Source organism: Oryctolagus cuniculus, chromosome 7, assembly GCF_964237555.1.
Source record: "Oryctolagus cuniculus chromosome 7, mOryCun1.1, whole genome shotgun sequence".
NCBI lineage: Eukaryota > Metazoa > Chordata > Mammalia > Lagomorpha > Leporidae > Oryctolagus > Oryctolagus cuniculus.
Genome location: NC_091438.1, coordinates 27,667,849 through 27,682,059, shown reverse-complemented (window position 1 = coordinate 27,682,059; position 14,211 = coordinate 27,667,849). Strand labels below are relative to the sequence as shown.

Sequence of the window (14,211 nt, the reverse complement as noted above, 5' to 3'; positions counted from 1 at the left end):
TAACACATATGCTCCCACAAAGGCATGCAAAATAAAATTCTTGATGTGCCACATTTAAAAAACAAGTCTTACATAGAGTAAAAAGGAGTATGACACTAATTAACTAAAACTCTTTACTGTTACGACTACCACTATAGCCACAATTTAAAACATTTAAAAATTCCTTGATGGAAAAGTTTTAACTGGCATAATTAGGGACAAATTTTGCCTCCTACACACCAAGCAAATATCACATTGGTAACTATTCCACGTGCCATTTGGTGTACTTCCCACAATGTGTTTTGATCTCTGGAATATACATCCTGCAAGCTGCAGAGGTCCCAGCATAAGCAGCAGCCAACGACCACCAAAGGCAGCTGCCCAGAGGACCAATTCAGTCAGCACATCAAACTGGATGGCAAGTTGTTGGAGCCAAGTGCCAGCCTCAAAATTCTATGATCTGTAGTCACTGGAGATCCTTCTCTTTCCTCAGAAAGGAGTGGATGAAACTGAAAACAAATTCAACTTGGACAATAGTTTCCAAAAAAAAAAAAAAAATCACTAACATATATTAACAATGTTTGTTCCACAGGCTGCACTACATAGGCATTCTCTGATCTTCTTTTCAAATAATCTGCTTTGGCAACTTATTTCTCCTAGTCATGCATCTGCAACTATCACTGCTGTTCTGATGATTCCCAAATAGGCAAGGCTCCTTAAAATTACACCAATTTCAAGTCTGAACATTTAAACTGTAACAATCTAAGTTAGAGACACAGTAGAAATAATGTGCAAATGCTATTTAAAAGCAAATTGAATTATCTTCTGAAAACTGATTTATGCTTACAAAAATAGCTTGTGAAACCATTTTTTACAGATTTGAATAAATAGCAATTTAATATGCTCAGTATGTTAAATCATATTCTAAAAGATAAATGTGGAAAATAATTTCAATATTGTTTTTGGCACAGATTTTGATAAAAACACAATAATTTGGAGATTCAAAGATGGCAGATTAGGAAACAACATACTCCATAAGGCTAGGGATAAACAGTAGGAAAAAAAAGAGTGTAGGATGTACACTCTCAGGGGAGAATTGGAGAGAAAACCACACTGGAAATCCTGTAAGAGGAAGAGGATCGTCGTGGACCTATGAGTTCACACAGCAGGAACACAAACACAATGCACAACTGTAGCAGCTGAGAGCCTGAGCAGGCAGCAGCTTGGAAACAGGGTGATAGAGCTGGAAGGAGAGTGTGATAAGAGTCCAGACTGGAGCCCTGAGAGCTAGCGGTTGCCCACGGACCCAGTGGAAGTGAGGGGCATGTTTACCTCACACCAACTTCCCCACAATAATGCCCACTGCCTGGCTGAGAAAGGGCAGATTCCATTTTGGGTTTGGGCGGCAGCTGCAGAACACTTTGCATGCGCCCACAGCAAATGGCTGAGACAGGACACCATCTCCTCAGCGGTACTGGCAGCAGTGACGGGGAGAGTGACATTCGGCCAGTGACTCTTGTGTACACATGTGATCCAGAAATTCTATAGATGAATAAATCCATAGTCCCCACTGACTATGAGCCTGGTTGGGAGGTGGCTGGGCAACTACATAGGACGCTGAGGCGCCCACAGCCTCCCAGGATCAAGGTGCCAAGCTGCAGCTGTCTCAGGGAACATCAGCCTCTCTGTTGACTTGGCAGGCTCTTAGGGCAGACAGAAACCTCTGCACTCGGCGACTGTGGGAGCCTTGTATGCTGAGACCATGGGGACTCAGTGGTTACAAGAGAAGGTGCAGCAAGTACCTGGGTCTCTGGGCAATCACCGGGTGCAGCTCCAAACCCTCAGAGCTCATTGGTTGCCCAGAGCAGGTCATTGCAATGGAACTGTGCTCACAGTGAGGGCTGCACAGATCATTTGTGCGGTTTGTACAGTGATGTGGAAAACACTGGGAGCTAACACTCGGGCAATGAGTGTTGCCCTGGATACTCGCCCCACCCTGGAGCACTGACCAGAGCTCCCAGGCCACACCCACCACACACCTCTTGGTATTCACTGAAAGTGCAGACATTCCACTAAGCCACAGAGGCATAACTCAAAGATAAAAGCAATCAGAGAAAAAAAAAAACAAAACAAAAATCAACCTCACAAATGCCTAAAAGCAAACAGAAATTCAAGAAACAATAAGGAAGACACCATGATCCCCCCACCCCAAAAGGAACAGAACAGCATTTCAGCACAGCGTGTCTGTTTATGGTACCTGAGGAACTGGTGATTGAGCTGAGGATGAGAAGTAGAATTTTCCAAGTCAAAGGGAAGAAACTAACCCATGAAAGTCCTGTCTCCAGTGCCTGGACATAAAGCAGAGACTGAAAGCTAAGCTAACGTCCTGGCTGGCCCAGGAAGCCAAGGGCATCAGGAGGACAGAGGCTATAGCCGGGTGTGTTTGTATTCCACGTGTCTTTTTGTCTTCCTCTTTCAATGTGAGAGATTGTTGGCAGTGACTCTACTGTGTAGGGCTCTTGGTACTAGCCTAAGTCCTCTAAGTTATGCTGCCTGGAAGAGGGGTCACTGAGGAGCTCTGACCCCTCCCCCTTACCTATTCACAACACTGTACACAAGGTAGTTTTAGGTTTGCTATGAACCTGTTCCCTCGAGCGCAGCCTCTTTCCGTCCACACTCAGAATGTTTCCAGTCAAGGTGATAGGTAAAGCAGCCCCAGTGTGGCTCTGTTTTCTACATGAGGCAGGTCCACAATCTGGTTCAAACTGCCGTCTAGGGTTCTGATCTACAATGCGGTGTGTATCTACTTCAGGCTACCTATGTGCAACCCAGGGGCCTCACCCGTGGTCTGAGTGGCAGCTAGGAAGAAGGAATGAACAGAGGAGTCTCAGGCAGGTCAGGGTGTTAGGGCCAGGTTGGGGATCTGTGTGATGGGATGGAGGGGGACCGGTACACCACACTTTCCCTCCCTGACCTGTAGAGCTGGTCTCTGCAGTGACTCACACAAATTAGGCTGCATTTTTGAATCAGCTGGTAAGTAACTGCTTTCTGAAATTCAGGAGGCATTTAGTGAATCTGAGGAAGGTATGAAATCTGAGAGACATCCAGGACTCAAGGGTTTGTTAGTTTTACAAGTAGGACTGTAACAAAGCAGTTGAGAGTAAGCCTGTGAGGCTGGCTGAAGCTTTTAGAAATCACAGGGCCCAGAACAACTCATTCAGCACTTAGGAGGGCAGCCTGGACAATGCTGGAAGGGCTGCTCTGGAGAGATGCTGGCCCAGTGTGTGCTGGGTCCAAAGAAAAACAAACATGTTATCCTGCTTTGTGGCAAATGCTTGTGTGCTACCTGTGGATGACTTGGGCTGTATACCCTAAAGACTTCCGAAACTGGAGAAGGGGAGCTGTGAGGGCATTGGTGGCTCTTCACTGTGGAGGGACAAGCTAATGGAGGTGGCTGAAGTCCCTTCTCAGCCACATACTTGACATGTGAAAGGAACCTTTACCTATCTCATAGCAGACCTGGAATATAAACTCGAGAGCTAATGCTATTGGTGGAAAATGTGGAAGGATAAAGCAGGCTTTAAATTTTTGGACACAGGCGGACGCTGTAGCACAGCGAGTTAACACCCTGGCCTGAAGTGCCGGCATCCCATATGGGTGCCGCTTCAAGACCCGGCTGCTCCATTTCCAATCTGGCTCTCTGTTATGGCCTGGGATAGCAGTAGAAGATGGCCCAAGACCTTGGGCCCCTGCACCCACATGGGAGACCCAGGGAAGGCTCCTGTCTCCTGGCTTCGGATCAGCGCAGCCAATTGGGGAGTGAACACAGTGGATGGTAGACCTCTCTCTCTCTGCCTCTTCTCTCTCTGTGTAACTCTGACTTTCAAATAAATAAATGAATGGCTCTTTAAAAAAAAGAAAAAAAATAAATTTTTGGACGAGAACATGTTGGTGCCCCATGGAAGACGTCCTTGGGATCTGTTCATTCTTCACCACAAGAACGGTCTTGGGCTAGATGGGCTATGCAGCTGAGCTCCTATAATGGTGGTTCTTATGTTAGTAAAAAAAAAAAAAAAAAAAAAAAAGGTGAAGATGAAAAGACTAAGGAAATTCTGGAACCAGAATTCAAAAATTAATCACAGGACTACTCAAAAGCAATCAGAAGCAAATCCATGAAATGAAGAAAACCATAAATGACATGAATGAAAATTTTTCCCATGAAATCATCATGATTTTAGAGAGAAATCAAAATGAAATATTAGAAGAGAAGAACTCAATAAATCAAATAAAAAATGCAGTGGAAAGCCATAACAGTAGACTTGGTGAGCCAGAAGAAATATCCAAATTAGAAGACAAATCTTTGGAAATCTTACAGTCATATCAATAAAAACAAGAGGAAAACAGAAAATTTAGCATAGTGTTGGAGATTTATGGGAGACTAACAAACAATTTAACATACAGGTCTTAGGAGTTCCTGAAGGAGTGGAAAGAGAGAATGATCTAGAAGACCTATTTAGTGAAATAATTACAGAAAACTCCCCCAAATTGGAGAAAGAAAGGGACAAACCCACTGCTAGCATCCTATTAAAGTGGGGAAAAGCTGGAAGCATTCCTCCTGAGATCTGGAACCAGACAAGGATGCCCACTTTCACCATTGCTATTTAATATAGTCCTGGAAGTTTTAGCCAGAACCATTAGCCAAGAAAAATAAATCAAACAGATACAAATTGGAAAGGAGGAAATCAAACTATCCCTATTACAGATGACATGATCCTATATATAGGAGATTCAAAAGACTCCACTCATAGACTACTGAAACTCATAAAAGAGTTTGGTAAAGAGGCAGGATATAAAATCAACACGGAAAAATTAATAGCCTTTGTATACACAGACAATGTTGTGGCTGAGGAAGAACTTTTAAAATCAGTCTCATTCACAATAACTCCAAAAAGAATTAAATACCTTGGAATAAATTTAACAAAGGTATCAAAGATCTCTATGATGAAAATCATGAAATAATAAATAGAAGAAAGACATCAAAAAATGGAAAAATCTTCCATGTTCATGGATTGGAATAATCAATATCATCAAAATGTCCATACTCCCAAAATTTAAAGATTTAATGTGATCCCAATCAAAAACTTATGACATTTTTCACAGATCTAGAAAAAAATGATGCTAGAACTCACATGGAAACACATGAGACCCCAAATAGCTAAAGCAATCTCATACAACAAAAAGAAAACCGGAGGCATCAGAACACCTGATTTCAAGACACACTACAGGGCAGCAATACTAAGAATAGCATGGTACTGGTGCAAACAGACTGTAGACCAACAGAATAGAAAAGCAACTCCAGGGGCCAGCGCTGTGGTGCAGCGGGTTAAAGCCCCAGCCTACAGTGCTGGCAACCAATATGGGTGCCGGTTCAAGTCCCCATTGCTCCTCTTCCAATCCAGCTCTCTGCTATAGCCTGGGAAAGCAATAAAAGATGGTCCAACTCCTTGGGCCCCTGCACCCATGTGGGAGACCTGGAAGAAGCTCCGAGCTCCTGGATTCAGATGAACTCAGCTTTGGCCATTGCAGTCATTTGGGGAGTGAACCAGCAAAATGGAAGACCTCTCTGTGGCTCTACCTCTCTCTGTAATGGAAGGAAGGAAGGAAGGAAGGCAGGCAGGGAGGGAGGAGAGAGGGAGGGAGGGAGAAAGGAGGGAGGGAGAGAGGGAGGGAAGGAGGGAGGGAGGAAGAAAAGCAACTCCAGAAATCAATCCATGCATTTACAATCAACTTATCTTTGACAAAAGAGATAAAATCAATCCCTTGAGCTGGACAGTCTCTTTATTCTATTATTTTTTTTCCCAAAGAAAACTTTTAATTAAGGAATACAAACTTCATGCATTTCATAAGTACCATATATTGAAATTATATTGATTTTTTTTTATTACTTTTTTTTTAACAGGCAGAGGGAACAGTGAGAGAGACAGAGAGAAAGGTCTTCCTTTTCCGTAGGTTCACCCCCCAATGGCCGCTGCGGCCAGCGCACTGCGGCTGGCACACTGCCCTGATCCGAAGCCAGGAGCCAGGTGCTTCTCCTGGTCTCCCATGAGGGTGCAGGGCCCAAGGACTTGGGCCATTAGCAGAGAGCTGGACTGGAAGAGGAGCAACCGGGACAGAATCCGGCGCCCCGACCGGGACTAGAACCTGGTGTGCCGGTGCCGCAGGCAGAGGATTAGCCTATTGAGCCACAGTGCCGGCCACTTATATTGATTCTTCCCACCATATCCACTGTTCCTCAACAGTCAAGACAAAGGCTGTCCAAAGTCACTGTATCTCGAAGCTAGTTTCACTTTTTTTTTTTTAGAAACTTAATTCACTGTAAAGAAGTACCCAAGAACAATTCATTTTTTACAATCACTTAGACATAACTATAACTTGTGAGATGTAAGAATACCCTCCACTTAATACATTAAAAGAAAGTAAGTCCTTGAGAACAAGTTTTACCATTAAGGAAGCACCTAAGAAAACAAGCAATGGAGTTGGACACTTAGTCATATCTAAAACTTAAGAGATTTAAGTATATCCTCAACTTAATACACTAAAATGAAATAAATCTTTAAAAACAAGTTTTTACTATTAACTCTCATAATAAAAACATAGTAAAATATTTACACATTAACTCTCATAATAAAAAAACTCTCATATCAAAAACAAGTTTTACTACTAACTCTCATAATACAACTCTTTGAGGACAGAGGAAGGACACAGTCTCTTTAACAAATGGTACTGGGGAAACTGGATCTCCACATACAGAATTATGAAACTAGACCCATATCTTACACTTTACACAAAAAAATATACTCAAAATGGATCCAAGACCTAAATCTATGACCTGATACCATCAAATTACTTGAGAACATTGGGAAAACTCTGCAAGACATTGTCATAGGCAAAGAGTTCTTGGAAAAGACCTCAGAAGCACAGGCAATCATAGTAAAAATTGACAAATGGGATTACACCAAGCTGAGAAGCTTCTATGCTGCAAAAGAAACATTCAGCAAAGTGAAGAAGCAACTGGCAGAACGGGAGAAAATATCTGCAAACTATGCAACTGATAAAGGGTTAACATTCAGAATCTATAAAGAGCTCAAGAAATTCAACAACAACGAAACAAACAACCCAATTAAGATACAGGCAAAGGACTTGAACAGGCATTTTTCAAGACAGGAAATTCAAATGCCCAACAGACACTTGAAAATGCTCACGATCATTACCTGTCAGAGAAATGCAAATCAAAACCGCAATGAGGTTTCATTCACCTCACTCTGTCCAATTAGAATGGCTCTCATACAGAAATCAACAAATGACAAATGCTGGCGAAGAGGCGGGGGAAAAGGTACCCTGGTCCACTGTTGGTGGGAATGCAAATTGGTGCAGCCACTGTTTAAGACAGTATGCAGATACCTCAGAAATCTGAATACAGACCCACCATATGATCCAGCCACTCCACTCCTAAGAATTTTCCCAAACTAAAAGAAATCAGCATATGAAGAGTTTTCTGTACCCTGACTTTCATTACAGGACAATTCACAATAGCTAAGACATGGAATCTACCCAGATAGCCATCAACTGTCGACTAGATAACGAAATTATGGTAGTACCACTCAGTTGTAAAAAAGAATGAGGGGGCCGGCACTGCAGCGTAGTGGGTAAAGCTGCCACCTGTAGTGCTGGCATCCCATATGGGCGCCGATGCGAGTCCTGGCTACTCCACTTCCGATCCAGCTCTCTGCTATGGCCTGGCAAAGCAGCAGAAGATGGCCCAAGGCCTTGGGCCCCTCCACTGGTGTGGGAGACCCAGAAGAAGCTCCTGGCTCCCAGCTTCGGACTGGCACAGCTCAAGCGGTTGCAGCCAATTGGGGAGTGAACCAGCAGATGGAAGACCTCTCTCTCTCTCTCTCTCTCTCTCTCTGTGTAACTCTGACTTTCAAAATAAATAAATAAACCTTAAAAAAAAAAAAGAATGAGATCCCGTCTTTTGCAATAAGATGGACGCAACTGCAAACCATTACACTTAGTGAAATAACCCAGTCCCAAAAAGACAGGCACCATGTTTTCCCCGATCCAAGGTAACTAATAGAGTACCTGAAATGCAATGTGAAACAGACATTTTGAAATTCAATGTTTGTTTACCGCCCTTGTCTCTTCTGTGGAGGAAAAGTGTTTTGTTTTTTCTTCATACTATTTTTTGAACTCTTTTACTTAGTGTAGGGTTAACTATATGATCATTATGTAAATTAAAAATTGATCTTTGAAAACATTAAGAGTGGGAATGTGAGAGGGAAGAAGGTTTGGTGCATTGGCAGGAGGGAGGGTAGGGGTGGAAGTATAACTATGTTCCTAAATCTATAGATATGAAATACAGGAAACTTGTGTAACATAAATAACATTTTAAAAAACATAATTAAAAAAGGATAATTTATGTAGGTTTTACATATAAGTGTTATAAATAATTGGTCTTACCTTAGTATAGTGCAAAAGAGAGTTGGCAAAGAAGCGACACAACTTGAGTGTTTTTTGGAATAATCTGTAGTCAGTGTTATCCTGTTCCAAAAAAGGAAATAAGAGAGCATAATAAATGAGAAAAAAGAAATTAAATAACTCTGTAAATGAGACAATATTTTCATAAAGACCAGTTAGCAAACTATAAAAATTTTCCAAGAAAACATCATTCTGTGAATTAGTGTTAAAGACAATATAAACAAAAATGACTAATACTAAGATTATTGTAAGTTTTAAACAGTGTCTGGTACTGAGGCAATTCAGTTCAATAAATATTGGTTGTCATGTCACCATAAGTATACTACACAGTACAATCCAAAGAACTTTAAATTAGTGCTAGAAAATTAACTCAAATAAATTAGTCTTTAATTTTCAGAATTACTTTCATACAATAGCATATCTCAGCTTTAATGCTAACTGATTACTGACTATGGTTGATTCCCAACAACACAGGAAAATCTTAACTAAACCCAATTATAAAGAATCAGATAATCAACTAATGGAATATTAACCTTTATTATAAACATCTGAAAAAAGTCAATTTTCCCAGGGCCAACTCTGTGGCGTAGCAGGTAAAGCCACCACCTGATGGATGTAGTGCTGGCATCCCATATGGGAACCGGTTCAAGTCCCAGCTGCTACACTTCTCATCCAGCTCTCTGATATGGCCCGGGAAAGCAGTAAAAGCTGGCCCAAGTCCTTGGGCCCCTGCACCTGCACGGGAGACCCAAAAGAAGCTCCTGACTCCTGGCTTCGGATTGGCTCAGCTCTGGCCAAGGGGCCATCTGGGGAATGAACCAGCGGATGGCATATTTCTCTTTCCCTCTGCCTCTGCCTCTCTGAAACTCTGCCTTTCAAATCAATAAATAAATTTTAAAAGAAAAGTCAATTTTCCTTAGGAGAAATAGAATATTAGAAAATTTAATTTTCTTTCATCATCATGAACTCTCTTATATACTGCTATGCAAGTGTAGGAGAGTGAAGATGAATCTATGCTCACTTCATAACACGTTGTTCAGCAGAGATCTCAGATCACCATAAATGTGCCCTGACTTCATGACTGGTTACCCACTTGCACTCTCATGAGCCAACTCCCCAGCCCTCTCGAGATCACAGTATTCTATAATTGCCTACTTATTTGTCTCCAGAAATAAATTCTCTCAGGAGTTGCTGAGGGCAGAGAATGTGACTTCGCACCCAGTATATTTCTGCCACACAAGAAAACATTCTGGAAATACTGGCTAAATGAGTGATTGAACCACACATAAGTTATTATCAATTTGCTTAAATTTCTTCTTCACCCACTCAAGGAGAAATTATACAAGATTTGGCTGAACATTCTAGTTTCACTTCACTACTAAATAGTATACCACTAATCAAATCTAGAGAGCTCTTATTTTGATGTTTTCAAAAATCAAGTAAATAACACAAATCAGCAACAGTCTTATCTCAATTCACTCAACTGTTTGCTTCCAAGAAAGACCATTTTCCCATTCTTCTTCCTTTCAACAATTAAGTCACTGAACAATTCTAAATGTAGTACACAATAAAGCTAAGCAAGGGAACCAATGTAATGGTACATGCTTATTTTCTGAAAAACAAATTTCTAGCAGTATTACATAAACAAAGGAAGGAATTACAGTAGAAACTGTATCTATGGGTCCTACAATAAATTCCCACACATCATTACAGAAACTGTATCAATAGTGGCTAAAAAATACTGTGTTATCAAGTCTAACAGTCTCTTTCTGAAGAGCTCTCAAAGAATAAATACCAATGTCTGAAGTTCTTATGGGGTAAACTGTGTCCCCTTCCCAAAAAATATGTTTAAGTTGTAATCTCAATACTTCAGAATATGGCCTTAATTTGGAGATATGTTCGTGGTACACATTAGCTAAGATAGGGTCATACTGAAAAAAACTATGTCCTGTTTCCAATGTGACTGGTGTTCTTATAAAAAGACGATGTGAAGACACACAGAAAGAATACATTGTGATATGGAGGCAGACTGGAGTTATGTAGCTGCAAACTGAAGAACGCCAAGGATTGCCAGTGACACCAGAAACTAGGAAAAAGGCATGAAATAGATTATCTACAACCACATAAGAAAACTGCCCTGTTGACAAATTCCAGACTTCCTGCCTATAAAACTGTGAAAGATTAAATTTCTCTTCTTTGAAGCCACCAGTTTATGGTAATTTATGGTAACTCCAGAAAACTAATACAGAGATTGATCCATTCATATGCTCCATGAATACCATACTACTAATTAAATCTGCTGGTTGTATTTGGACATTTCTGGAAGCTAGGTGCTATGTTTTAAATGATGGTATTCCTCCAAAATTCATACATTGGAACCTAATATCTAAAGTGACAGAATTAAAAGGTGAGGCATTTTAAACCTGAGAACCTCCACCCGATACACATCCTTAGGAGATGCCTTGCCCTTCCTGTCCTAAGGACATGGCAAGAAGGTTCCATTTTTGAAGCAGAGAGCAAGTCTTCACTATACAGTGAACCAACTGGCACCTTGATCTGGGACTTCCCAGCCACTAGAACCATGAGAAAGAAATTCCTATTATTTATAAATTACTCAGTATTTTGTTATAGCAGCCCAAACAGATTAAGAACACAAGATAAAAACTGCTTGAAACACTTTTAAATGTTTTAACTTCTAAATTAATATCAGTAGATCAGTAATCAACAGCAGATGGTGTTGCTGATCATAATTTAGTTAAGAATGGAGAAAGTATGCAGCCCATCTGAGAGCTCTATTTCAGGCAATGAACAGTGAGTACAGGTAGTCACATTTATCAGTCATAAATTTGCATAAATGTTAGGTAAACATGAGAATTTGCTTGGAAATTAGAATTTGCCAAGTAAATTCTGATTTTCATATACAAGCAGTTTACATAAACTATATTAACATGCTATTTTTGGTAAAGATTTGTTTATTTGAAAGGTACAGAGACAGAGAGTGAGCATCTTACATCTACTGGTTTACTCCCCTAATGACTGGAAACCAGTCAGAAGACCAGAATTCAACCTGGGTCTAAAACTTGAGAGGCAGGGGATCAAGTACTTAGGCCATCATCCACTGCCTTACCAAGCACAGGAGCAGGAAGCTGGATCAAAGGCAGAGCATCCAGGACTCAAATCGGCATTCTGATATGAGACGCTGGTACTGCAAGTGGAGCTTAACCCATTGTGCCACAATGCTGGCTCCCTTATATATATAGGGGGGAGGGAGGGAGGCAGGGAAGATTTTACTTATTTGAGAAGTAGACAGTATGGACAGTGAGAGGAAGAGACAGAGAGAAAGGTCTTCCATCCACTGGTTCACTCCCCAAATGGCTGCAATGGCTGGGCCGGGCTGATCTGAAGCCAGGAGCCAGGAACTCCTTCCAGGTCTTCAATGCAGGTGCAGGTGCAGCTGCTTGGGCCATCTTCCACTGCTTTCCTAGGCCATAGGAGAGAGCTGGATTGGAAGAGGAGCAGTGGGGACTCGAACTGGTGGCCATATGGGATTCCAGTGCCACAGGCGGAGGATAAACCTACTGCGTTAACAGCCCCTGGCCCCCCCCCCCCCCCCCCGCAAATATATTCTAGGTACAAATGGCCACCGTGGCTAGGAAATCCCCTGACTCTTGCCTGAATCTACATTCTACACCTTTGCTTGGGCTTTCCACATCTCGCTCCAGGTCAGAAATTCTCATTCTCATTCTCTCTCTTTATTTACTTGAAAGTCAGAGTTACAGAGAGAGGGACAGACAGCGTAGAGCTGGTCACTCTCCAAATGGCCAAAATGTCAGAGCTGGGCCAGGCTGAAGCCAGGAGCCAGGAGCTCCCTCCAGTTCCCTCAATGGGTACCCAGGGCCTAAGTACTTGGGCCATCTTCCACTGCTTTCCCAGGCATATCAGCAGGGAGCTGGATCAGAAGTGGAACAGCCAGTACTTGAACCATGCCTGCAGGAGGCAGCTTAACCAGCTACAACACAACATTGGCCTCTCTGTCTAATCTTATTCTCCAAGGACTAGCTGGGGAGTCTGTGGTATCAAGATAACAAAGAAAGAAACTGGAAAAGGAGAAAGTTGGAGTTGAAGATATGTTTGTACAGAATAAAGGTGGAAAAGGGAACAACTTTCCCAACTAAATAACTTCCTTTCAGCTAGGTGAGAATCAGAAAAGGTACATGAAGGAGTGAGGATGAAACAAAGGAAAAACAAAAGATAAAATAGGCAAGAGAAAAAGAAAAGAGAGGGAGAAACAAGAACAAGGTGAGCCTTTCCTAAAGCTACTCCTTACTTTCTTCTTACTACCTTCAGAACCCAGTTTCAAATTTCTACCCTTCCTGTAACGTCTGTCCTTCCAAATCATCCCTGCTCCATGAACTTTTATTGGTTTTAGGACTTGGATGAATTCCTATACCTCCTCCACTACCACAGCTACAGGAAGCACATATATAAAGGAATTCCCTGAATCAATTTGTTTGTCTACAGCAGAGGAACTGTGTTAATAAAACAGCTATTCTAGGAAGAAAGATTCAATTCATCTTCCAATTATATGAAGGTATTTCTAAAGTTCATGAAAAATTGAATTAAAAGACAAGTTTCTTTTGGTGCCAAAAAATTCAAATTCCATGCATGTATAGTTTTTTCACAATAGGCATTTTCCACATATTAGGAAAAATAAATTTTCTGCATTCAAAAACAATTTGGTACCAAAATAAGCTCATACATATAATTCCATTTTCCATGAACATTCTGAAATATCATTACATAACTGTTAGGTCCTAGATACTGTTAATCTTATATGTTACAGAGCTAGCGCTGTGGCATAGTGGGTAAAGTCGCAGCTTATAGTGCAGGCATCCCATACCTGTGCCAGTTTGCATCCTGGCTGCTCTACTTCCGATCCAGCTCCCTGCTAAAGTACATGGGAAAGCAGTGGAAGATGGCCCAAGTGCTTGCCCCTTCACCCACATGGGAGACCCCAAAGAAACTCCTGGCTTTTGGTATCAGATCAGCCCAGCTCCAGCAGTTGTGGCCACTTGGGGAGTGAACCAGCAGATGGAATATCTTTCTCTCTGTCTCTGCCTCTCTGTAATTCTGCCTTTCAAATAAATAAATAAATCTTTAAAAAAAATCCTGTATTTTAGGGCTATTATGAATTAAATAACATTATAGGGTATGTCTGAGAACAAGGAACCATGTATAGCATTATTATCAGAAAAGAACCATAATCTCCAATTATCATACTACATATCCTTAACACACAATTTCACAAATCAATTCAATAATATAACAATTTTAAAAGGCACACAAATATACACCTCGCACTTGTAGCACTCAAGACTGTAATGCACTGGTAAAGAAAAGACAGAAACTGTGGCTACATCAAGAATACCCTAAATAAATATAGGACAAAGGAATTAGAATTCTGTCCTAGGACAGAAAAGAATGAAAAGATCTGAGAATTGAGCATGCCTGTAGCAACCAGTTAGTATATATAGGAACGGCTGGTACACCCCAGAGATGATGAAAGTCTAATGCAGTGTTCTGGGAAAAAAGTAATAATGGAATGTAAATAATCCCACAGATTAAAAATAGTGAAACAAATGTACTTTTTTTAGGTAGACTGATGTATATATTCAGACTGATGTATGTATTCAA

General features: G+C 41.2%; 1 protein-coding gene across 3 annotated transcripts in view; it reads right to left on the bottom strand.

The window, feature by feature from the left end:
• FIRRM (FIGNL1 interacting regulator of recombination and mitosis) overlaps positions 1-14,211 on the bottom strand; it is a 62,889-nt gene that overhangs the window by 33,700 nt on the left and 14,978 nt on the right. For all 3 annotated transcript variants that reach the window (XM_070076861.1, XM_051858392.2, XM_017345703.3), the window contains one exon: positions 8,500-8,580. In XM_070076861.1, coding sequence (XP_069932962.1) covers positions 8,500-8,580 — 81 coding nt within the window. The remainder of the gene's footprint in view (positions 1-8,499; positions 8,581-14,211) is intronic.